General features: G+C 34.0%; 1 protein-coding gene across 1 annotated transcript in view; it reads right to left on the reverse strand.

The window, feature by feature from the left end:
• Positions 1 to 25,092, reverse strand: part of LOC126779012 (homeobox protein invected-like) — a 68,410-nt gene that overhangs the window by 23,642 nt on the left and 19,676 nt on the right. Inside the window, exons 2-3 of the mRNA XM_050502763.1 lie at positions 19,547 to 20,602; positions 18,737 to 18,811 (exon numbers count right to left, since the gene is read on the reverse strand). Of these exons, the coding sequence (XP_050358720.1) occupies positions 18,737 to 18,811; positions 19,547 to 20,579 (1,108 nt within the window). The 5' untranslated portion in view covers positions 20,580 to 20,602. The remainder of the gene's footprint in view (positions 1 to 18,736; positions 18,812 to 19,546; positions 20,603 to 25,092) is intronic.

Below are 25,092 nucleotides of genomic sequence, written 5' to 3' on the forward strand. Positions count from 1 at the left end.
AATATTGTAAATATGAAAAGTATGTCTGAATGTTTGTACAGTGCAACATAACATATAACCTTTATAATAATAACTTTTTGGTAAATGACCATATATTTTATTAATTTATTTTTGTATGGTACCCATTCATCAGATATTCTATATATATCTATTCCGCAAAACAGCAGTACTTGGTATTGTTGTGTTCCGGTTTGAAGGGTGAGTGAGCCAGTGTAATTACAGGCACAAGGGACATAACATCTTAGTTCCCAAAGTTGGTGGCGGTTGGCGATGTAAGCGATAGTTAACATTTCTTACAATGCCAATGTCTATGGGCATTGGTGACCACTTACCATCAGGTGGCCCATATGCTCGTCCGCCTACCTATACTATAAAAAAATCTTTATTTGAGACGTCATCAGAAATAAAAAATGGCGGACAATAACGATGACATTTTTAGTAAATATACTTTTTTAAATTAAACATCAGGAAATCCAATTTAAAGATCGAATTTGAGCGCAACGTTTCCATATGTAACGTTTAACTGAAACGTTTCTGACGTGACATATTTTTTATTTGTTACATACATTAATATCGCGTAATAAATCGAAAACGGTATTGTACCTGTTACCTTTTGTGCCGTCAACCGTTCAGCTATGAAGGTGAGTTTTTATATTAAACACTAGTTGCGTTTACAGTAATTGTCTGATTAATTGCATGTAAGGGCACGCAAAAGTTTATTAAACTCTATAATTAGTTACTGTCGACACGTACTTCGTATTAATTGATGTTTCATTTCGTTAATTATAACGTTATGCCTTAATGGTAACGCATAAATATAAAAAAATAGCGTAACGGTACCGTAACAGCCTGTGAATGTCCCACTGCTGGGCTAAAGGCCTCCGCTCCCCTTTTTTTAAAGAGAAGGTTTGGAGCTTATTCCACCACGCTCTAGTGCGGGTTGGTGGAATACAGATGTGGCAGAATTTAAGTGAAACTAGACACATGCAGGTTTCCTCACGATGTTTTCCTTCACCGTAAAGCACGAGATGTATTATAATCACAAGTTAAGATTCACGCATTCTTACCACTGGGCCATCTAAAAAAATATCTATTCATTTTTATACTCTACTAGCTTAGGGGGGGGGGGGGGCAGGTACCGTATGGCGTTTTCTATACCTCTGATAACGTGTGCATTACATGATAATCAGTTGAGTTTAACAAACTCACTTTCCCGTTTATAATATTAGTTATTTCATTATTGGTCCATAGAAATAAAAAAAGCATTACAAAATATAATCTGTAAGTAATTAATTTGAAATTGGTTTAAATAATTATTATCCTGTAAGAGGCGAGATTGCTCAGTGGTTATATCATGTGAATTTTAACCGACGATTGCGGATTCTATATTGACTTTACTACTGAATTTCCAAGTGCTTAATTTTGTATACTTGCGTGCGCGGCAGTGAAAGAAAACATGTGGAAAAAGCTTCAAGACTTTACCTCAAAAAAATAGAGGAGGCCACAGCTCATCAGTGGAACGTTCACAACATATGTATTCCATATACTTGACATGTATTCATTGTACTAATATTTTTTTTTTATGTATTTTACATAAAAAAAATATATTATAAGCAATATAATAAGCAAAGGTCAAAATGAACGTGCCTAATTTAAAAAATAAAATGTCATTAAGAATCAAAGAATCCCCATTCTAATTTCGAACGTTGAAATATTTGCAAAAGCAATTACATTTCAATATCGATCTGTTCCAAGACGGAGGGCGCGAAACTCGTAACTGTCAAACTGACAGCCCGCCATCTTGTAGTCTCTATACAGCTCCTTGATAATTACTTTAACGATTAGTCAAGTTCAGTTTAAGTTTTGTTTACACCGTAATACTCCATTAGGCACATTTACAACAAACTATTTAAAATTATCACTTAAAACCTTTCTTTGCGATTTTGATGTTTTTGTCAGAGGTCTAATTTTTTAAGTCCAAATTTTTACACTTCACATTTTACAATGTAGGTGTACCGTGATAACAATTAATGATAACGACACCAAACCATTTTATTAACAATGTAATAAAAAATACAGCTTTTTATTAATTTGATATTAAGCGTTTATTTATTTCAAAAATAGGGAAAAATTTTCTTTTAACAATAATGGCGTTTACTCTCGTCAACTTACACGATAGTCTCAATTATATTTAGTAGCATTCAATCCTTCAATCGTTCATCATTCATTCGTCATTAAACGTCATAACATTTAAGAATATAAGTAACCGAATAAAGCCATAATACATAATGTTTCTTAATTGAAGCATATAGCTACAACTTTTGTAATGTCGGTATTAAAAATTTCATAAAATATTCTATATATTACATAACAGCTGTGCAAAAATACAGCGACTTCACTTCGCGCCAATTCCAATATTTTCCCGCGCTCTGCGATGTCTGACTCGAAATGACAGAATATACAGATAATTAATTCATTATAAATACTAATAAATACATTATTGTGAGTATTTTTACTCTATATAGTATATATTTCCCGATAAATTTTAACAATAGTTAATTAAAATTTTATATAAACATGTATTCATTTCTATCTTTCACATTTTAATTGAATACTTACGGCATTATAAACGTTGTTTAGGGATGTAAACACTGGTTTCGGGTGAAGTTTAACACTGGTTTAACTCTGGCACTTCCTTTCATTTTTGATTTGGCATTAGAAAGAAGAAGACACGGTATATTTTACTTAACAAAGTTCAAAAATAAGTCCGTTAGTTCATATAGTTTAGCATAAAATATGTAGTTCCAAGTGCTTATGTAAATTACATTGTAAATCTGCTATATCAAGTATGCTGTAGATTTCGATTGAATTAAAAAAATACTGGAAAGACAGCAATCTTATTTAAAAAAAACGTGTAGTGTTCTTTCGTTTTAAAAATTAAAAAAAAAAAACCACATTGCTTAAAAGTTATAGATCGCAATTTCCAATTCATAGTGTTATATACAGTAACCTTAATACATATATATTTGATAAAGAAATACAATTTTTACTAATCATTATTTGATGAAACTTTTTGCATTATATATAGTTAAATACCGTCGGTGTGACGGCGGTCTAGTAGACCGACTTAGACTTAATACCGTCTGTTAATTATCACTACATTTTACTTATTACTTGGGCTTAAATGACCGGACAGTTTGTCAATGTATATTTATAATATCCGTAACTAAATATATTGCCGCGTTGGTCTAGTTTTATGGTTATATAGCTAGATATCTTGAGGTCCTGGATACAAAACCCTTGTAAAAAGTAGCATTAAATATCACTGTTGAAGCTTTTTAGTTTTTTTTTTTTTATAGAATAGGAAGGTGGACGAGCATATGGGCCACCTGATGGTAAGTGGTCACCAAACGCCCTTCGACATTGGCATTGTAAGAAATGTCAACCGCCACATATAGCCAATGCGCCACCAACCTTGGGAACTAAGATTTTATGTCCCTTGTGCCTGTAATTACACTGGCTCACTCACCCTTCAAACCGGAACACAACAATATCAAGTATTGCTGTTTTGCGGTAGAATATCTGATGAGTGGGTGGTACCTACCCAGACGAGCTTGCACAAAGCCCTACCACCAGTAAATTTTATATGTAATCTAGTTTTCACCTATGTGTGAAGGGCGGTGTTAGCCCTATGTACTTTTAACTACGTCCACGTAAGATACGTCATTGTCTAATTCTTTTAAACTTTTATTTTTTTGTCATGTCCCATGGAGGTGGAACCGGGTTATATGGGATTCTTACCCACTAAAACTCCTACCACCCACCAACTTCTACCCACTAAAAATTATTTTTATCTAGATTAACGAGGCATTAGATCACGAGGGATACAAAGGCTATTTAACTATCATAAACAACAGGTGAAGTCGTGATATAAGAGCTATGGCTAGACAAGTAAATAAACAACAAAATGGCGGAGGAAGCGCTTAAACCCAATTAAAACATAAACATAATTGCGGACCACCGGCAGCGCATTAGCTACGCCGTAAACTGTTGCTATTTCACGTAGGCCATTTTAAATCGGTAATATTTTTATATGTACATACATATATACCTTCCGTGATAACAACTTTTTTTTTAGAGAATAGAAAGCATATGGGCCACCTAAAGGTGGCTATCGCATATATACATTGACATTGTAAGAAATGTTAACCATCGCTTACATCACCAATGCGCCACCAACCTTGGGAACTAAGATGTTATGTCCCTTGTGACTGTAATTGCACTGGCTCACTCACCCTTCAAACCGGAACACAACAATACCAAGTACTGCTGTTTTGCGGTAGAATATCTGATGAGTGGGTGGTACCTACCCAGACGAGCTTGCGCAAAGCCCTACCACCAGTAAATAATAGAACCACTAACAATATTATATGTATATTTTAATTACGCACTAGTTTTCGCCCGCGGTTTACCCACGTGAAATCCATATGTTCTTCTTTGGGCTTCAAGCTTGCTTCGTACAAAATTTCATCAAAATCGGTTTAATGGTTTAATCGTGAAAGCATAACAGATGGACAAAGTTAATCTCTCATGTATTATCTTAGTACACATTAAAAGCCTTGGTTTACTTGATTACACATAATTTCCCGTACACGTAGTCACAGCCCACAAATTTAGGCTAGTAACAATAATAAAATGTTATATAATAAATAAATAACAAAAGCCGAGATGGCCTACTGGTTAGAACGCGTGAATCTTAATTGATGATCGTGGGTTCAAACCCGGGCAAGCACCACTGAATATTCATTTATTTTACACTTAATTGGCAATTGTTTGACCGTTGACTTGCCTCATCTTAATATCTCACAGTAACCTGCATGTGCCTAATTTCATTGGAATTCTGCCACATGTGTATTCTACCAACCCGCATTGGAGCAGCGTGGTGGAGTAAGCTCCAAACCTTCTCCTCAAAATGGAGAGGAGGCCTTAGCCCAGCAGTGGGACATTAACAGGCTGTTACTGTACTATACATAATAAATATAACAACAAGAAAAATAACTTGAAAAAGATATTAGAAATAAAAATAACATTAATAACAAGTACTAAGTATCTGTAAGAACAAACTCAAGACTACCGCAGGAAACAGTCGTGACACGCGACATTGGACTTAATTTTCATGACCACACGCATCAAAATAGTATATCACCATGAGTCGTTTTTCAACATTTCACGGGTGCTCCATTTAATTGTTAAGTATCTTAATAATTCTAGGTTATGTCCGTTGTAATTATTATATTATATTTGATGAGCCAACTACGCGGGACATATTATAGTGCATGTGTGCGCAAACACAGGTGCACTCTCTATTCCCTAACTCTCATAATCCGATGGGACGGCAATCCGACACGACCGGAAAGAGTTCAAGCGCAGAACCAATATAAAAACTTGCTTTTCGAGGCACGGGAATATATACACTCCTAACTTCCATACTCGAAGCTGCTACTGAGATTCTTCAATAGAAAAACACAATAACTTTTTATCGGCCCAACCTGGGTTTGAACCCAGGACCTTGGGATCAGCGACTATATCTAGTCACTAGACTAATAAAGCAGTAAGTATGTAGATATGTGAAAATTAGTTTGTCTGTCACGTTCGAACACTTAAAGTGCTCTTTCGTTGTTTAGGAGTTTTATTGGAATGGAAAAAAATGATTTTTAATTGTTTTATAGCTAGCTGTATTCTTCTGGCTATTTCTAATTTCAATTTCACGCGAATGATGTTATAATGGATTTTATTTAATATACTAGTTAGAATCACGACTACGCATACGACTGATAATAAATTTTATTTTACTTGCTGCCTTAGGTCTTAAAACTAATTACTGTTTTACGTTTTATCAAAATCGTTGTAGAATATTTCATTTATTTAAAATATATTGTACACTATATTTTTGTATTTTTGAACGAAAACAATTTAAAAAATAACTTTATATATTAAAATGATAGGTAACAACAATAAAACAGTTTTTTTATTGTATATTTAAGATCAATTACTTTATTTATTTTTTTTAAATTTGTTATCAGTAATAATCTTTTAGTTATACACAACCTTATCATAGTTTCCTAATAAATTACAAAGAAAAATTTAAATTAAACGTACAGACAAACAGTCAAATTTAGTATTATATAGAATCTTAAGTTTAAACTTTTAACCTTTTTATAGGGGCTTCGAGTTATTTTACTCATAATAGGCGGATAATTTTATTAAACGTTACGTGTGGTGCAAACTTTATCTACCAATATAGCCAATTAAAAACACATTATTATTTTAAATAAAGAATATCTAGTCGTTCATATACAGACAGTGGTGTAGGTGGACGAACAAATGGGCCACCTGATGTTAAGTGGTCACCAACGACCATAGACATTGGCAATGTAAGAAATGTTAACCATCGCTTACGTCGGTAATGCCCCACCAACCTTGGGAACTAAGATGTTATGTCCCATAATATTGTTGTTAAAGGCGTAATTACACTAACTCACTCACCCTTCAAACCGGAACACAACAATACCAAGTACTGCTGTTTTGCGGTAGAATATCTGATAAGTACCTGCCCAGAAGAGCACAAAGCCCTACCACCAGTGAACTGAAGTTAAAACAATAGTATCATTACAAATTACTTTTATTTTAATATGTATATCAGCTTAGCATCTTACCCGCTAAACCTCATCGCTTACGGCATAAAAAATGAAGGTGTTCGCTCGATTATACATAAATGGATGCCGAGACGAATCATCGACAGGTTTTGCCTAAAACAAGATTAGATTCTAATGTTTATACCCATAATTAAAAACCGTCTGCGATCGATCGTGTTTTTTCTAATAAATCAATTTCGATTTAACATTGTTTTTGAACTTATGTTTTTATAATCTGTGACATTAAATGATCGTTAACAGTCATATTTTGGGTATATTTTTATGTTAAACCAGCATCCCGAGTTTTCGTCAGCGAAAGGTGTTTAATAAACAGCCTGTAAATGTTTCACGGATAAAGAAAAAGTATTGACGCCGTGAAATTATATAAATATAAATAATAATAATAATGTCCTTCAGACCGATTTCGGCCAAGGCGGTCAATCTCAAGAGAGATTAGCCAACTACGCAGGAGATATTATAGTGCACAAGTGTGTGCGCAAACACAGGTGCACTCTCTATTCCCTAACTCTCATAATCCGATGGGACGGCAATCCGACACGACTGGAAAGAGTTCAGGCGCAGGACCAACGGCTTTACGTGCTTTCCGAGGCACGGGAGTGAACACACTTCCAACTCCCAGACTCCGGGCTGTTATTGAGAATTTTCTGACAGAAAAACCTAATAACTTTTTATTGGCCCGACATGGGTATTGAACCCAGGACCTCCAGGTCTGCGGCCTTACATCAAGCCACTAGACCAACGAGGCAGTCTAAATATAAATAATATAAATAAATATAAATAATAATGTAAATTAGACACAAAATAATAATAAATGTAATACGATGTGGCAACTATGTCCAATAGCTCGGCAAAGACCTTCTTGACGAAGGTACCACTAGTCCAAAGTTCGATACACATGGGAGGATTTCATATGGAAGGTTGTCACTACTACAAAAAATATACAGTAAAAAGTATAAAAAAATAATCAAATATATTTTTCCTGACAGAACAATTCCATAAAAAATGCAAAAATAACTCCTTGTCTTACATTTGTCAAAAAAAAAAACATTCTTCAATTTATTTTGCAAATTTGAAATTCAAATAGCATTCGAAAATTAATTAATCTGTTTGAAACAATAGGCTTAGCAAAATATATAATATAGGAAATTCAATTGTCTAGTTGTACAATTTCGTTAGTGGATTCAACCCCTACCCTTCTGAAATTTCAATTGGCGGCAACTTTACCAATTAAAAGTCACTCAAACGTCAACGCGCCACCGAAGAGCTTTATTAACTTGAAATGCCATTTGTACTTTAACGGAATTGTAACAGAATGATATTCGTTCCGGATTTTGAAAACGTTCTATGCATTTTTTTTTATTAAAATTCTGTTGCATGGCAAAAGCAACCATTTACATCCTATGTAGTTTGTGTTCTTTTTTTATTAAAACCTTCTTTTAATTCTATTAAATTAAACGATGTAATTTTCATTCCAGAATTCCATTGAACTTTTACTTTTGAATAATTCTAGAAGGTTGAATTCAACGTAAATTTTCCGGTTCAGAATGTAGAAGAAACTCACTTACTTTTACAGTTCTTATTCATTAATGTAATAATTATATACAATTAAATGATATATATGCAGAATGAAAATCAATGAATACTAAGTCCAAGCTATTTTATCTGTATAATCTTGAATATAATATTATTTATTCATTTAAACCTCTTTTCACACGATCATTAAATTCATTCATAGATAAATGTATAAATATTCTATATTTTGTATATATATATTATATTTATTGATATAAGAAAGACAATCATATGTTGTTCGCTTTATTTATTTAAATTATTTTCGTTAATATTTGATGTTATTGCGTCGCATTAGGCACTAATGTTGAACATCACGATCATTTATCATGATTATATAAATATAAATGATTGACATATTGTGATATGTCAGTGATATAGTCAAAGTCGATATTCACCTTTGTGATAAATTATAAGCAAATAATTCAGCAAATGAAAATTAAAGCCTTAGAGAGGGGATTTGACAGTCGCTTCGGGTCCCACTTAGCACAGAGGTTGTCTATTGCCATACAGCGCGGAAATGCGGCCTGCATTATGGGCAGCTTTGCTTCGGTTGGGAATCGGGAGGGACTATTTTAAATTTGACAAAAAAAATTTAAAAAAAATGGAAAAAAATACATGTCATTCTATTGGTTGTTATGAATATGTAATTTTGAATACATATGACCAAATTACAAAGATATTATCAAATTACATTTCAGAATATAACATATCAAGATATTATGGCAATGAAAATTCAATATTGATTACTCGGATCCGAACCCACAATCGGTGAAGTTACTTTCTGTTTATTGTCAGTAGAGTTAACAACGAATCATTTGATATGTTATTTATACGAATCATTAATGTTCTTTAATATACAAAACGATTTCAAAAGTTACATTACTAATATCACTATTGAATTACGCATCGTATACACTTCCACTATCCGTATCTAAAACGAAGCGTTTCTTGAATATAATGAATATATATTAATCTTTTATAACGACGATTTCGAAATTGCATTCAATTTGTTTCAACATTGTTGTTGAAAACACAAAGATATTCCCAACTGTTACGTCAGCAATCTATATTGTTTTTTTTTTCAAACCCGGGCAAGGACCCCTGAATTTTCATGTGCTAAATTTGTTATTATAATTCATCTCGTGCTTGACGGTGAAGGAAAACATCGTGAGGAAACCTGCATGTGTCTAATTCCACTGAAATTCTGCCACATGTGTATTCCACCACGCTGCTCCAATGCGGGTTGCAATGGAATAAGCTCCAATCCTTCTCCTCGAAGGGGGAGAGGAGGCCTTAGCCCAGCAGTGGAACATTCACAGGCTGTTACTGTAATCTAAATTAAACATCGGATGAAATTGCGAAGTGCATTGATTTATATAATTATATTATATACAGAAACAATTTCGTTTTCGAATTTCGCGTTTCGGAACGCGATATTCTAATATAAATGTCATGTACATAAATAGTTTTTTCAGTTAGGCATTACAAAAGCAAAACATTTTCTCATATATAAATATGAATGAATGAAAAGATGAAGATTATTAACACATTATACACTTTGTATAACTGTAATCGGTTAAAAAACTATCAACGATTTAACTAATTATATGATCGACGTCTTCCGTCAATCATCTATGTATAATGTCTTCAAATCACGCAGTAAATTTCTTAGTAATCCATTATGTATATATGTATGAGATATGTATGGGAAAATACGGATTATAATTCTTATATAAGTTAACTCAATTGTTTAAAGTGAATGTTAAAAATCTTTATTTTTTTTTTAAATTATTGGTAGGCGGACGAGCAAGTGGGCGTTGGTGACCACGTTCCATTAGGTAGCCCAAATGCTCGTTCGCCTATATATTTAATTTAAACAAAAAAATTATGAGAGTAAGGAAAAAGAGAGTGCACCTGTGTTTGCGCACACACTTGTGCACTATAATATCTCCTGCGTAGTTGGCTAATCTCGAATGAAATTGGCCGCCGTGGCCGAAATCGGTCTGGAGGATTTAATCGCTTGTATCCCTTGTAACTGTTACTCACCCTTCAACACAGTAATACTAAGTATTGCTGTTTGGTGATAGAATATCTGATGAGAGGGTGGTACCTAAACAAGTGGGTTTGTTTGTTTTCACTGGTGGTAGGGCTTTGTGCAAGCTCGTCTGGGTAGGTACCACCCACTCATCAGATATTCTACCGCAAAACAGCAATACTTGATATTGTTGTGTTCCGGTTTGAAGGGTGAGTGAGCCAGTGTAATTACAGGCACAAGGGACATAAAATCTTAGTTCCCAAGGTTGGTGGCGCATTGTCTATAAGCGATGATTGACATTTCTTAGAATGCCAATGTCTAAGGGCGTTTGGTGACCACTTACCATCAGGTGGCCCATATGCTCGTCCACCTTCCTATTCTATAAAAAAAAAAAAACGCATATTAGAATAATAATAATACCCTGGGTCATTCATGGGTCAGGATTCACACACGGCCATCTGATCCCATACTAAACAGAGCTCGTACTATGTAAACCAGACAACTGATATACTACATGTACTACTTTTCTTTTGTAAACACATACTTATATAGATAATTACACCCAAACTCAGGACAAACAGACATGTTCATGCTCACAAATGTCTGTCCTGGGTGGGAATCGAACCCACAAACTTCGACGAGAAAGGCAAGTATCTACCAACCACGTCAACCGGCCCGTCGAGAATTTTCTTTCAAGTCCCAATAAAGAAACGATTCGTAAGTTTCGAAGTTTATTAACGTAAGTCAAATAATTTCAAATTATTTGTTAATTAGAAACAAAATAACAAACATACTAATTAATTAAAAATGTATATACAGATATGATTTCTCTTATAACGTGAACTGTTATAAATATAGTCGTCCATCGTGTTATAGGCTATATTTTTTTATATCATAGGTAGGGTGACGGGCAAATGTGGCAAAATGGTGGTCAATCGCACAGAGAAATTGGCGCTGTAAGAAAGTCTCCTCATCCCTTATATCCCCAATGCATCGTCAACCTTGAGAACTAAGTAGCATCTTGTGCCTGTAGTGCTGTCTGGCAGTGGAATATATGATGAGTGGTTGGTTACCCAGACTCGCACAATGCCCTACCACCAATTTAAATGAAATATATTTATATCATACTATGAAGGTAAATAATATAAAGACGACAATTATATTGATTTATTAATTAATAACCCAATAATTTTAAATCGGCTCGACCTGGGGTTCGAACCCGAGACCTTGCGGGCTTATATTTAGCCATTAGACCATATCATATCATAGCATAGCTTTAACACAGCACAGTCGTTTTCCCGTAATGATTTCACACCTATATAAAAACGATCGTAGCCCACCATTATCTTTTAACAATACATATATGTAATTAACGCCGGGCTTCCATAGTATTAATTATCACAAATTATAGTCCGAGTTTCGATATAGTGAAAGAAATGTATTATTACTATTTCGACTTGTTACTTTAAATTAAAAAAAAAATTAAGTAACAGCCTTACTCGCTACCATGCGGATTGGTACACATGTAGAATTACATTAAAGTAAAGTGGTAGAGCTTTGTGCAAGCTCGTCTGGGTAGGTACCACCCACTCATCAGATATTCTACCGCAAAACAGCAGTACTTGGTATTGTTGTTTTCCGATTCGAAGGAGTCAGTGTAATTACAGGCACAAGGGACATAACATCTTAGTTTCCAAGGTTAGCGCATTGGCGATGTAAGCGATGACATTTCTTACAAAGCCAATGTCTATGGGCGTTGGTGACCACTTACCAGGTGGCCCATATGCTCGTCCGCCTACCTTTTCTTTAAAAAAACATGTATCCTTACGATGTTTAAGCAAGTGATAATTTATAAACACAGATTAAGCACATTTTTGTTTATTGTCTTATCAACGACTAGCGATCCGCGCTGACTTTGTCCGAGTTGAACAATTATCTATTTTACGCCAATAAACACATATAGAAAAATATATATATTGTGTTATAATTAAACAATAATAATAAAAAAAAACACGCATTACAAATTTAAAGAAAAAACACGCCGTCTAAAAGATTGTCCTGCGGCATTGTACCCATAAAATATATATATTTTTTATTTTATATATTATAAAATTGACTGTACATCGCTTAAAAAGAAATGAATAAATAAGATTAGAAAAACAAAATCAAATAAAAGCCTCCCACATTTTCCCTAAACAGCTAAAAGTCGCATCGTTTTGTGTTTACATAATAAGAATCACTTAAGTTTAATAAGAGGGTACTAATATAAGCATTACTTTAGAGAGCATATGCCAGTAATACGTAGTGAGGGGAATGAAATTATCGACACATTATTTATCGATAGTTTTTTTGTGAAAATGTGTTATTTTTTATATTTAAAGGTATTTCATGTAAATATAATCAAGCGTTTTCGATACGGTTAACAGGCTCTTGCATTTCCTAACTAAAGACAAACATACCTTACATATAGTTCAACTAATTTCATAATTGTTCAGCTCCCGTTTTTTCTATACGATGGCATCATCCGGACCGATTTCGGCCACGATGTCCAGTCTCAAGAGAGATTAGCCAACTGCGCAGGATATATGATAGTGTACAAGTGTGTGCGCAAGCATAGGTGCACTGTCTATCTGTGTCAGATACTGGAGAGAGTTCAGGCGCAGGACCAACGGCTTTACGTGCTTTCCAAGGCATGATAATTTACACTTCCAACTTCCAGAGTCCGGGCTGCTATTGAGAAATTTCGACAGAAAAACTCATAAAATTTTTATCGGTCCGACCTGGGGCTTGGACCCACGACCTCGGGATCGGCAGCCTTATATAGAGCCACTAAGCCAACGAGGTATATATAATATAAAAAAAAAGTATTAACTATGATACCCCTAAAATATACATTATTTAAATGTGGAAATTTTATGTTATTATTATAACTTTGTTGTATACATTATTTTATAATGACGAATAATAAGTAATCAAGGAATACAATTAGTATATATGTATATATGTTTTAAATTAACCTGAAACATATATTATATGTATATGTGATTGATCTTACACCGCCAATGCCTATTGGTTACATGGTACGTCTGGCAGTACGCCTTTCTAAATTATAAAAAAAATAAAATTAAACATTCAACGAGGTTTCATATATTTAACGTAACAACATACATACATTCCATTCCAATATTATTAATCGTTATTAATAAATTCAAAACAGTATTAATCAAATAACACGTAGCAAATTTATAAATAATTCAAAGCGCATTTGTAATTCAAGTCTTAATTAAAACGGACGCAATTGTTGTTTATTTAATTGAATTATTAATGGAATTAATTGATTTATTATGTTTTTTTTTTCTATTATATTTAAGGCAACGACACGCGAGGACAACGGGAAACGAGAAATCATATTGGCAAATGTTTGTTGGTTTAAAAAAAAAACACGCAACAACGTTCGCGTTGAAATATGAATTTATTAAAGAGATTGCATATATCTATTCGTTTTCCTGGATTAAATATATAATAATTAATTAAGATTATTTTTTTTTGTAATGCCTTACTTAATAAATAAAATACACATAATACTTCTGAAGATGCAACTCGTTTCGGAGCTGCTTCGCAGTTTCGCGCTTTAAATGTCATGTTCTTGAGTATTATATAATTAAATGGAATAAAAATTTTAATCCTAAATGTAATCCCTTAATTTATTTATTTTAAGTTAATTCTTATAATGTCAGGAAATATATATGAAACAATTAATTTGTTTATGTTATAGATAGGCACTGGCAAATGGGCCACCTGATGTTAAGCGGTCACCACCGCCCATAGACAATGGCGATGTAAGAAATATTGACCATTCCTTACATCACCAATGCGCCACCAACCTTGGGAACGAAGATGTTATATCACTTGTGGCTAGTTACATTCATTCACCCTTCAAACCGGAACGCAAAAATACTATGTATTGCGATAGAATATCTGATTAGTGGGTGGTACCCGAACGGGCTTGCACAAAGTCCTACCACCAAGTAATTAGTTTTGCATAAACTAATTACTTGATGGTAGTAATAGTACTGCGTGAATAGTTTAATTATATAGGTTAATTCAGAAGGTGTTGCTAATTAGAAACCTACGAATAAAGGATAGTAAGATAAAAACTGCATGTTTGGTATTAAAATCTACATGTGTATCGACGCTGGTGGGATTATGGGGGAAACATTTACAGGTTATTTTAATTTTATATAATAAAGCTTGTATTTATTATACGTCGGGTTGGCGTGGTTGGTAGATACTTGCCTTTCACGCTGAATAAAAATCAGATCAGATCAGTGTAAAAATGTTGAATCAATGCAAATTATTGTTGGTGAGTATACTCGTGTAAACCGTTTAAGGGCGTGTGAATGCGCAAACCGCAAATATTCGACGCAGGTAAACGTAACGATAGTATATAAAATTCGTTATATATATATGTAGTTATGTTAATTTAATTATAAAAACAGTATATTAGTATATTATGTAAAACGGCTCATACATAACCACAAGTAAATGGCAAGTATATTTATATAATAATATAGAAAAAAACATATGTAATTACTTTTAATGTTGCTGTGTATGTAACAAGATATTTAATTTGTATATTTAAAATAAATTATAGTGATTTTGCAAAAAAATGTGTTAAATGAGAATGGATATATAATATGAATGTATGTTTGTATGATAGAGGTGGATACCACTTATGTATCATTATTTTACAAGATTAAATGTCAAGCTACCACCGGTCGAGTGCCCATATTAAATTGTTAACCGATGATTCCGAGTTGAAATCCCAAAGCACCATCGATTTTTATGTACTAATTTTGTGTTTATAATTCATATCGTGCTCAATGAAAACATCGTGTGGAAACCTGCTAGTGGTATGTACCACGTAACCCAATAAGTTATCATTATTATGATAAAATAATACATATTACACTTATACATTACATAGTTTTCAAAGTTAATGAGTTAATTACTTATTAATTTTTACAAGCTAGATTCAACGGATTAGAACCGACAAGAAACTTTTTTTTTTCGAATTGACTTATTTCTGTTGGCCCTAATGGCCTTGACAGCGTCACCGGGCGGGCGTCGAGTCTAAGATACTCAGTCGGATGTTGAGAGAAGGGGTCAGAATACGTGTGTCCTAATGGGGCCTCCTGTGAGGCCGAATCTCGGCTTAGGACACCATCGACGTCAGGAAGGAGGACACTATGTGTGCAATGGCCCCGACATACGCCTTTTTTTAACGCTGGAAAAACGCATTACGCGTTTCCTCCACGGGAACAGTGGGGGGTATGTGGGGCTCGCCGATGTCCAAGGCTCCGAGTGCGCCCCGAACATCGAAATACCTACTAAAACCAGCGGTACCCTTTCCGTCTTAACGAGGAGTGCCACGGGATCACTTGCGCATGCTACCGTGACCCCGTCACACGCCTAAGCGCGGACGGGTTAAGACAAGAAACTCAGTTAGCACGGTTCATATTTGACTGCATTTGCACTTACCATCAAGTTGTTTTCCTTCACCTGTTAGATAGCCCAGTGGCTGTCACGTGTAAATTAACTTAAAAGGTTATAAGTTAAGCCTTCCACAAAAGGAGGGCTAAGACAGTGTGACAATACGTTACATTCCAAGTATAATGTCGTATCTCCGAGCCCCCATCACCACACATAAGTTGAAAAAAAAATCTATTAAGTTAAGTTTACTCATGTGTTCGTGTTAGTAACTCAATATAACATGAATGCTAAGCAAGCTTACCTAAAAAGGGTGAGGTTCACGTACGATAATGGCCACTTTTTCACCCTTTCCCATAGCCATGCTGCGCATAAATGCGTTGCGACTCGCTTTTTCTTGCATACCATTTATGGTGAAGCGAAGTATTCATCGTTAATTGATAGTTGTTCTGTTTGTTACGACATAGCTATGAAATGTTTTGTCTGTGATAAGGAAGTTAAGGCTTTTGTATATTTAATATGATTATATTTTAAGATATATATTATAGATGTTTGGACTTTTTTTTAAAATCAAAATATGCTTTATTCTAATAGACATAAAGGTGTTTTTTTATTTTGCTTTTATTATGTGTTTAGTACATAGGTTTTTGAAATCGTGATATAATTTATATATATAAATATAAAGTCAGTGTAAATTTTCCACTACTGGTTAAACTCCTCTTTCTCAAAGAACACGCTGTGAGCTTTTCTGATGTTTGGGGATAGAATATGTGATCAGTAGGTGGGACCTACTCAGATAGGCTCGAGCCCTACCACCAAGCGAAATGAAACAACAAATTATTTACTGTTTAATATATAACGAAGTCTACGCTTTAAATAAATAAGTAAATAGTTTTATCGAGATTCATAACTTATTAAAAAAGTATCGATAACATATGGTTACAACACTAGAAAACACCGAAGCCCTCCCTGCGGTTTCATTTAATATTTATAAGTACTTTTGGCTAATAGTCCCTAATTTGATTAGACTTTTCTGTTTGTTTGTTTTCATTAACTTATCTCATTAACTTTGAAAACTTTATATAATATATCCGTGTTATGTCTTATTTTATCACAAGGTTTGTATTCTTGTAAGGTGGCCCAGTGGTTAGAACGCATGAATCTTGACCTTTGAACGGGTTCAAACCCAGAAAAGCACTACATACATAATATACATAATACTTATATCAGAAGATGTAACGCGTTTCGAAGAAGGCTTCAGTACATAATATTATTACATAAGTCAATGCGCTTCGCAATTTCACTCGCTTTAAATTTAGACTATTGACGTAACGTACATTTCTTTTTTTTTATTTTAAAATATTATAAGATTAATAAATACCCGGAAAATATATTCTTATCAAAATCATCCCTTCGTAAAATCGTGTAGCTTATGAAAACCTTATCAATTTCACAGCCCCTAAACGACCCCTAAATAAACTGACCCGCCCCTTGTATCTCGCGAAACATCCCTCGAGGACACTTATCAAATTATGATCCTTCTTACTACATTAGACATAAGGGTAGCGCTTACCATGCTACGCTATGTAACGCTATAGCGAGCGATTTAACTGGAGATTTGTAATTTCTTGATCTAAACATCAACAAGAATATATATAATTTTTTCGCAATTTATTTTGTAATCTTTTTGTTGTGTACATCTAAGCGGTACACGGTAGCTCATTGAGACTTCGAGCGTCTGACGAGTAAGCGTAACATTCCGAGCGTCAGATGACGTCAGCGTGAGATTTGTTATTTACACATCAATACTCGTGAGTACCTCGGCACTGAACATTTTTTGTTTTTTGGTTTTAAATCAAAGTAAAATTTTGATGATAATTTTTCACACACAGTTCGATTCTATAATTTCATATGTGTGTGTATGTGTTCAATTAGATTCTTTTTCACCGCACTTCTCCAATGGGGTCGATACACGTGGGGTACAATTTCGACACACATGCAGGTTTCCTCACGAAGTCTTACTTCACCGAGCTCGAGATTAATTTTACACACAATGTAAGCCCATGGAAAATTAGCGGTGCTTGCTCAGATGTAAATTTCAGATTAGTTTCTTGTGTTCTAATACTTGAGTCTATACTGAGTAATGATAGGGTATATTTGAAAGTAAACCATAAATTACGCAAGGTTATACTAGGGTATAGCGATTAATAGTTTCGCTTTAGCTTTTGCATTGGAGGTTGACCATAATTAAAGCGCTTTACAAGTGGGGCTCAAATGAAAGTGGATTAACGCTTAATAATACGCTTATTACCAGTTACTTGGTGATAGGGCTCCGTGCCTATCTGGGTACTCATAACTAAATCTACCGCAATATAGTACAGTACAGTAACAGCCTGTTAATAGCAACAGAAAGCACAGCAGTGGGACTGCTGGGCTAAGGCCTCCTCTCCCTTTTTGAGCAGAAGGTTTAGAGCTTGTTCCACCACGCCGCTCCAATGCGGGTTGGTGGAATACACATGTGGCAGAATTTCAGTGAAATTAGACACATGCAGGTGTCACGATGTCACGATGTTTTCCTTCACCGTAAAGCACGAGATGAATTATAAACACAAATTAAGCACATGAAAATTCAATGGTGCTTGTCTTTTGGGTTGAAGTGTGAGTGAGCCAATATTAGTTCCCAAGGCTGGTGGCGCATTGATAATGTAGTGGTTAATATTTCTTACAATGCCAATGTCTATGGGCGGTGATGACCACTTACCGTCGGCTGTGCCATGTGCCAATCTATCTATATTAAATTTGAAAAAAAATTAATTATAAATATTTTTGTTTTCCCCTTTGTATCAAATATCCCTCCTATATTAATATGTTTAAAAATTATAACTTCATTTACTAATTATATATTTAATTAAAAAAAACTCACCCGAACTGGGTCGATCGCTGTACCTTGTGCAGTATACCCACGCAGGCCACACCATCGGACCGTCGCTAGCAGTACCTAAGCACAACCATATTTTAAAGTTTATATATATAATTGAACCACCTACTAAGTTGTATGTATTTTTATGATATATATTACAAATGTAATTTTTGAAGGGCCGGTTGACGTGGTTGGGTGATACTTGCCTTTCACGCCGAAGGTTGTGGTTTCGATTCCTACCCAGGACATTTGTGTGCATGTACATGTCTGTTTGTAATTGTCTGAGTCTGGGTGTAATTATCTATATATGTATGTATTTACAAAAAAAAATATATGTAGTATATCAGTTGTCTGGTTTCCATAGTACAAGCTCTGCTTAGTTTGCGATCGGATGGCCGTGTGTGAATAATGTCCAAGGATATTGTTATTATTAATTTAGGCAAATTAAATGATGACTTTTAAGAGGTAAATTAGTAAGAACAAATACAGAACCCACCGCAAAACACGATCTTGAAATTACTGAAAGTGATATGCAATATTGATTTTAATTATTATAACATTTAAAGGATACACGTATCAAAATAGCGTATCACCGTCAGTGTTTTATATTTCACAATCGAGGTACGTAGTGAGCTCTTACAGAATTGCACGCACAAACCCAAATGGTCTTAAGCGTCTTGTAACCAACTAGTAATTACTATAAGAATCAAAAAAGAGCTGACTATGTATTATTAAGCAATACTTCAAAACGGTCTCTACATGAATCATTATAAAATTTTCTATAAATATCTGTAAATTAAAATCTGTATTTACCTGGAGTTGATGAAGCATTGCTCCCACTGTCATCACCTTTAGATAGATCAATGGCACCTTTATCACCTGGCTTAACTTCTGGTACCCTCGCTTCCACGTCCTTAGCTGGAGAGGTTTCTTTCACTGGGGTAGCTTTCACTTCGAACTGTCTCGATTTGACAGTTTTTCTCTTTGTCAATGGATCAGTGATCCGTCTTCCAAAATCAGCTTTCAATATGTTATCTATGCTAAACTTCAAGCAGTTCTGATTGATAAAATCCCTCTCGGAGACATTATCTGGTGATTTGGGGGACAAGTTATGGTTCTGACGTCGATTCTCATCAACTCTGTTCAGGGACTCTTGACTCTTCCTCACGAAATTCATATTGAACTGCTGATTTAAATTCAAACTATTTTGCGGCATCGCCATCCTTGGCATACCAGATTTTAGATCGACCTGGTTCATTAAAGGGTTCTGGAACAGCAACGGTTGGTTCAGAAACATTAATGGGTTTGGTGTTATTGGATTTGGTCGCAGAAGGATTGGCTGGTTGATGTTCAAGTTCTGGCTCAACTGTGATATCGCGTTTAAGTGTGTCTGTATGTGTTTGAAGGAGGTCAGTCCTTGTGTATCTTGAGATTTCTCGCTGTGATAACTTGACACAGGAGCCTCGTTACCAACTGACAACACCGTGTCGTCGCTGCAGCATGAATTATCATCGACACTAATATCCGCCCTGTCATTATTCTCATCGTCTATCCTGGGACTGACGCTTTCTGAATTCCTCGAAGTTTCTTCGAAATTTGGAGTGTTCTGCAGTAATTTTTCCGTTGAGAAAACATTTTCGGGACTATTCGTTTCTCTTTCTTTCTTTAAGACGTTATGAATGGAGAAAGAGGATGTATGTATAGGTCTTTCTTCTTGTTTTTCCTCGTCGTGATAGTCAGGGCTGATGGTGTCTCTTGTATTGGGTGAGTATGGGTCCTGGTCATCGTCGCTGTGGTCTTGGATTTTGATTTGATCTTGCAAATGAGCGGAAGAAACCGCCGCCATCTTCGATGATTTTGTTACGCCATCTATTGGAAGAAAATGACAAATTAGTTATATAAATATTTTATTAATTTGTTTTATCACACACACATCAAAAATATCTCTAACATCTTTTTGTTTTTTTTTTTTTTTAATATCAACAACGTTATTTTACTGATAAGCTTAAATAGATCGTACTATTGTCTTCAAGTTGGAAGAGTAAGCCAGTGTTATAACAATGTGCAAGCCAAGGTTCAGAAGCCAAGGTGCATGTTTATGTTATAAGGTCACACGAGGATCTGGATCTAATTGGAGCGAATTGGAACAGTCAAGCTCTGTGAGTAACGGAGCAAGATCTACAAGACAATCTTCAAATAGAATAGAGCGATTATTATAAATTCATTATAATATATTTCTGTTATTTTTTTTTAGTTCTGGCGATTAACGTACAGCCCATATGTCGTTAGAAAAAATATTATAAGCCAGTTAAGCTTAAGTATACACCTATATATTTGATTACATTTAAAACAAAATCCTCTGATACAGTCACTGCTGTTTTATTATTGACAGCTTGCATGTGGTTTTTTTAAATAGTTGAACGCAAATAAAACAATTATGAATTAAGCTAAACAAGTTAAGAACGCTTACTCTGTGGTGATACTACAAATATATATAAGACTAGCTGTCATACGCGGCTTCGGTTGCGTTTTAAGGAGAGGGATGTCAGATGTTATGTATAAAAAGTAGTCTATATCCATCCTTGGGGCATTCATATCAAATTTCATCAAAATCGGTTTAGTGGTTTAGCTTTGAAAGCATAACACACAGTCAGAGAAATGTCTTAACCTTTTTTTAAGAAACAATATTAATGGGCGACGAAAAAACACCCGAGTGTGGCTAATTTGCAAAGTTTGTTATTTAAAAAAACGACCAGTTAAAAGTTAACTACAAACCAAACGCATTTGATAGGATGAATCGGAAATCGTAAAATTATTTTAAAATGTTACCGTGATATTGTTTATGAAATCCTAACAAGTTAACCACTATGGTTGTGGCAACCATTGCGGTTACCAGAGACAAAACGAGTTACAGTGGATACACATGATACATGCTCTACTTGGATTACATTGTTATAATTATCTGTGGTCGAAACATGTCATGATTAATTAAATTCACGTGTTTTTTTTATTTATTTTGCCTTTGCAATTTATTCAGTCGACGATTTATTCGATGATCGAATATTAAAAATAAAAATTAAAAGTATGCTTCATTCAAGTGACTCTTACGAGCAATTTTGAATCATTTTACAAAATTAAATTTAAAATTACCGTGTGCTATGTAGATTCTACCGAGAAGAACCGGCAAGAAACTCAGCTTATTACATTATATGGTTACTTAAATACACTTAAATTATTACGTACATATCCCGTATTAAAATCAACGAGATGATGCCGAGTCATATAAGGTCCGGTATTATGATCAATAAACCGAAGTGTTTATCTATTTTACTTATGCACTTATCAAGTTATTAAGTTTAAATTACATTTTAAATCATAATTTTATGCGATGCTCAGAGTACATTAAAACCGAATGGCAAATGTTATCGGATACGTTATGCTTTAATGAAGAAAATCTGTACTTGTTTTGAGATACCGTTCACTATATATCTTGATTTTGTGTCCCCGTCTGGGTGGGTTACACCAATCATATATTCTATCACCAAGTAGCACTTAGTATTATGGTGTTCCAAATTTATGTTACATTTAAAGATGGAACGTAAATGGTGACGTCATGCAGATCTACCAATTAAATTATTTCAAATTTCAATTAAAATCTAGCTCCATATTAGTAGCTATAAAAACATCTAACTTTATCTGTATCAACTGGCCAACATTATTACAAATATTAAATTTCAATGATTAACGAAATGTACGAAATTTACTTATTAGTCCTTAACCTTTAAAAAGATAAATGTATTATCTAAAAGTCGTAAAGGGAAGCAATTAAATTATTTGCTTAATTGCTTTTAATTACTATTGCATTTATATATCATCCGGTTTTATTTAATAAGTTAACGTTATTTGCAATCAAATGAATAGATTTTGCAGCTAACTTACTCTTAGCTGGAAAATACATACATACATATATAAATTAGACTACTTTGACTTTTGACTTTGAACCGCGAGCGTAGGTGCACCTTGGAGTAAATAAAAAATGAAAAAAAAGTACTTATACCCCAGCAGTGGATTGCGATTGGCTGATATAATCTAAACAGCATATAATTCAATAAAAAAAATGTAAGCTATCTATAATGCTCTAACAACATTTGCTTAATTAAGCAGACTAATTAGACCCGGTGAAGTCTGGTCTGCTAATACATCACATCCTTTAATTTGAAGCCCTTTAGCATACTTTAAATGAATACCAGTGTTCGGTTTTTTGCAACAATTACTAGAGTATATACAACACACACATATATATATACACATATACACACACACATATATATATATATATATATATATATATATATACATGACATCCAAAAACAAGTACGCAACGCATAATTTAAGATCATTATTGTACGGATCTCTGAAAATTTGTTCAATTAAAATAACGTCATAAGTAACATTGATAAAGATTTTGTTTCGTATAAATATTTATTGCGATTTTATTCACATTACTCTCATTATAAAACCATCAATACCCAGTGAACAACCACATCCTAAATATTAAAAACTCATTTAAAAATTTAACTCCCAAAGTATCGAATCCGCGACAAAATACCAAGAAATGATTAAGCAAGTGGAGCATACTTCCCTTAACGCGTCGACCACACACGTTGCGCACGCGCCTCTCGAATCGAGCATTTCGTTTACACACACAACCATAATCAACGAACGATCACAAAGGATATTGAACCTTATTTAAAGAACAGTAAGCTTTTTTCAAGTGAAAATATAATTTTGTCGTCACCGGGCTTGCGATAAAGTTTTTCATCCAATATTTTGAACTCTACCACATTGTAATAGAGTTGTGATTTGTAAAAAAAATTGGTTGTTTTATTTCAATATCACGATCTCGCAATTTTCAGGTGTTACCGATTTATAATGTTATGGCGAATTTTGATTCCCGCAGCATCCGTAATTGCGCTATTAATATTATAAATCATTGATCTTTAAGTCATAAATTTAGATTGAGAACAATTTGATTTAGAAATAACGATTTGAAAAAGATTACCTAAAATATGATAACAATTAGTAATAAACCATTATTTTTGTTGCGAATCACTTAAGCCCATAGACGAAGAAGTATTTAGAGCTTTTATGAAAGAATTAACTAGAAATTCGAGAGCCGATATGCGAAATTGACTATTATAATAATAACATTTAAAGGACACACGCATCAAAATGGCGTGTCACCGTAAGTGACATACAACATTTTACGAGTGTTTCGAAGTTCTTATAGAATATCAGCACTGTCTATTCAGAAATAGATTTGCTATTAATAAGTAAATTCGCCATTGTAAAACATTCCACTTTACAACTCTACTGGTTCTAAGAGACAAAATGCTTAAGCAATAACTTCGTATATACATAACTAGCGCTTTAAGTGCTTCAATCGCTTCGTTATCCAGAATTTCTAAATATCATTAAAATGATCTAGAGTACTATTCGTTAAAGAATGAAGGATTTTCACACATACTTTCATCTCCCAAAAAAAAACCGCTTGAAAATTTTTATGGTACCACACCACAGTAGATTGGGCTGTGCGCCAAAATGTCTATCAGTTACCAATACTAATATTATAAATGCGAAAGTAACTCTGAACTGTTCTTGATGTCATTTAGCAAGCTCGAAGATTGTTTCAAGCAATACCACAAGGATATTTAAGGATATTATAAATAACACAAGGTCTGCTTGTCAGAGCCGGGGTAGAAAAGTAGCTATTATATATGTATAGATTACTCATTAATATTACCCTTGTAATTTCATTCGCTAATGCTTGTGTCAATTTCTTTCGTTAAAATACTTACGACTATTATTTATTCAAATAATAGTTTTGAAATGATTGAATTAAAAGTTCCCACCGCTTCGAATGTATGAGTTTCCGCCTAAGCCAGCTAGGTTGAAGCCGTAATTCCGTAGCAACGACAACTTATTCAATTCTATATATACACAAGTTTATATAACATTTTACGCGATTCTATTAAATATTTCATTAACTACTTCTTAAAATTGCGTTTTTTAAGACAAGTTAATAAAAATAATTGAGAAAAATCGTTAGATACTTTCCGAGATACAGGAAAAAAAATTACATACAAGGATTCCTCTTTTTTATATATATAAAATGGATAGTTGGCTAGCAAATGGGGCACATGACGGAGTGTGATCACCATTACACACGATCCACGTGTCATATCCACTAAGCCATCTCGGCACAAAGTTCTTTACTATACACAGAATACCAACACAGCAACGACATGATAAAAATTGTAATAAATATAATACAATACACTTCAAAGGAAATAGAAATA

This window comes from Nymphalis io, chromosome 28 (assembly GCF_905147045.1).
Source record: "Nymphalis io chromosome 28, ilAglIoxx1.1, whole genome shotgun sequence".
Lineage (NCBI taxonomy): Eukaryota > Metazoa > Arthropoda > Insecta > Lepidoptera > Nymphalidae > Nymphalis > Nymphalis io.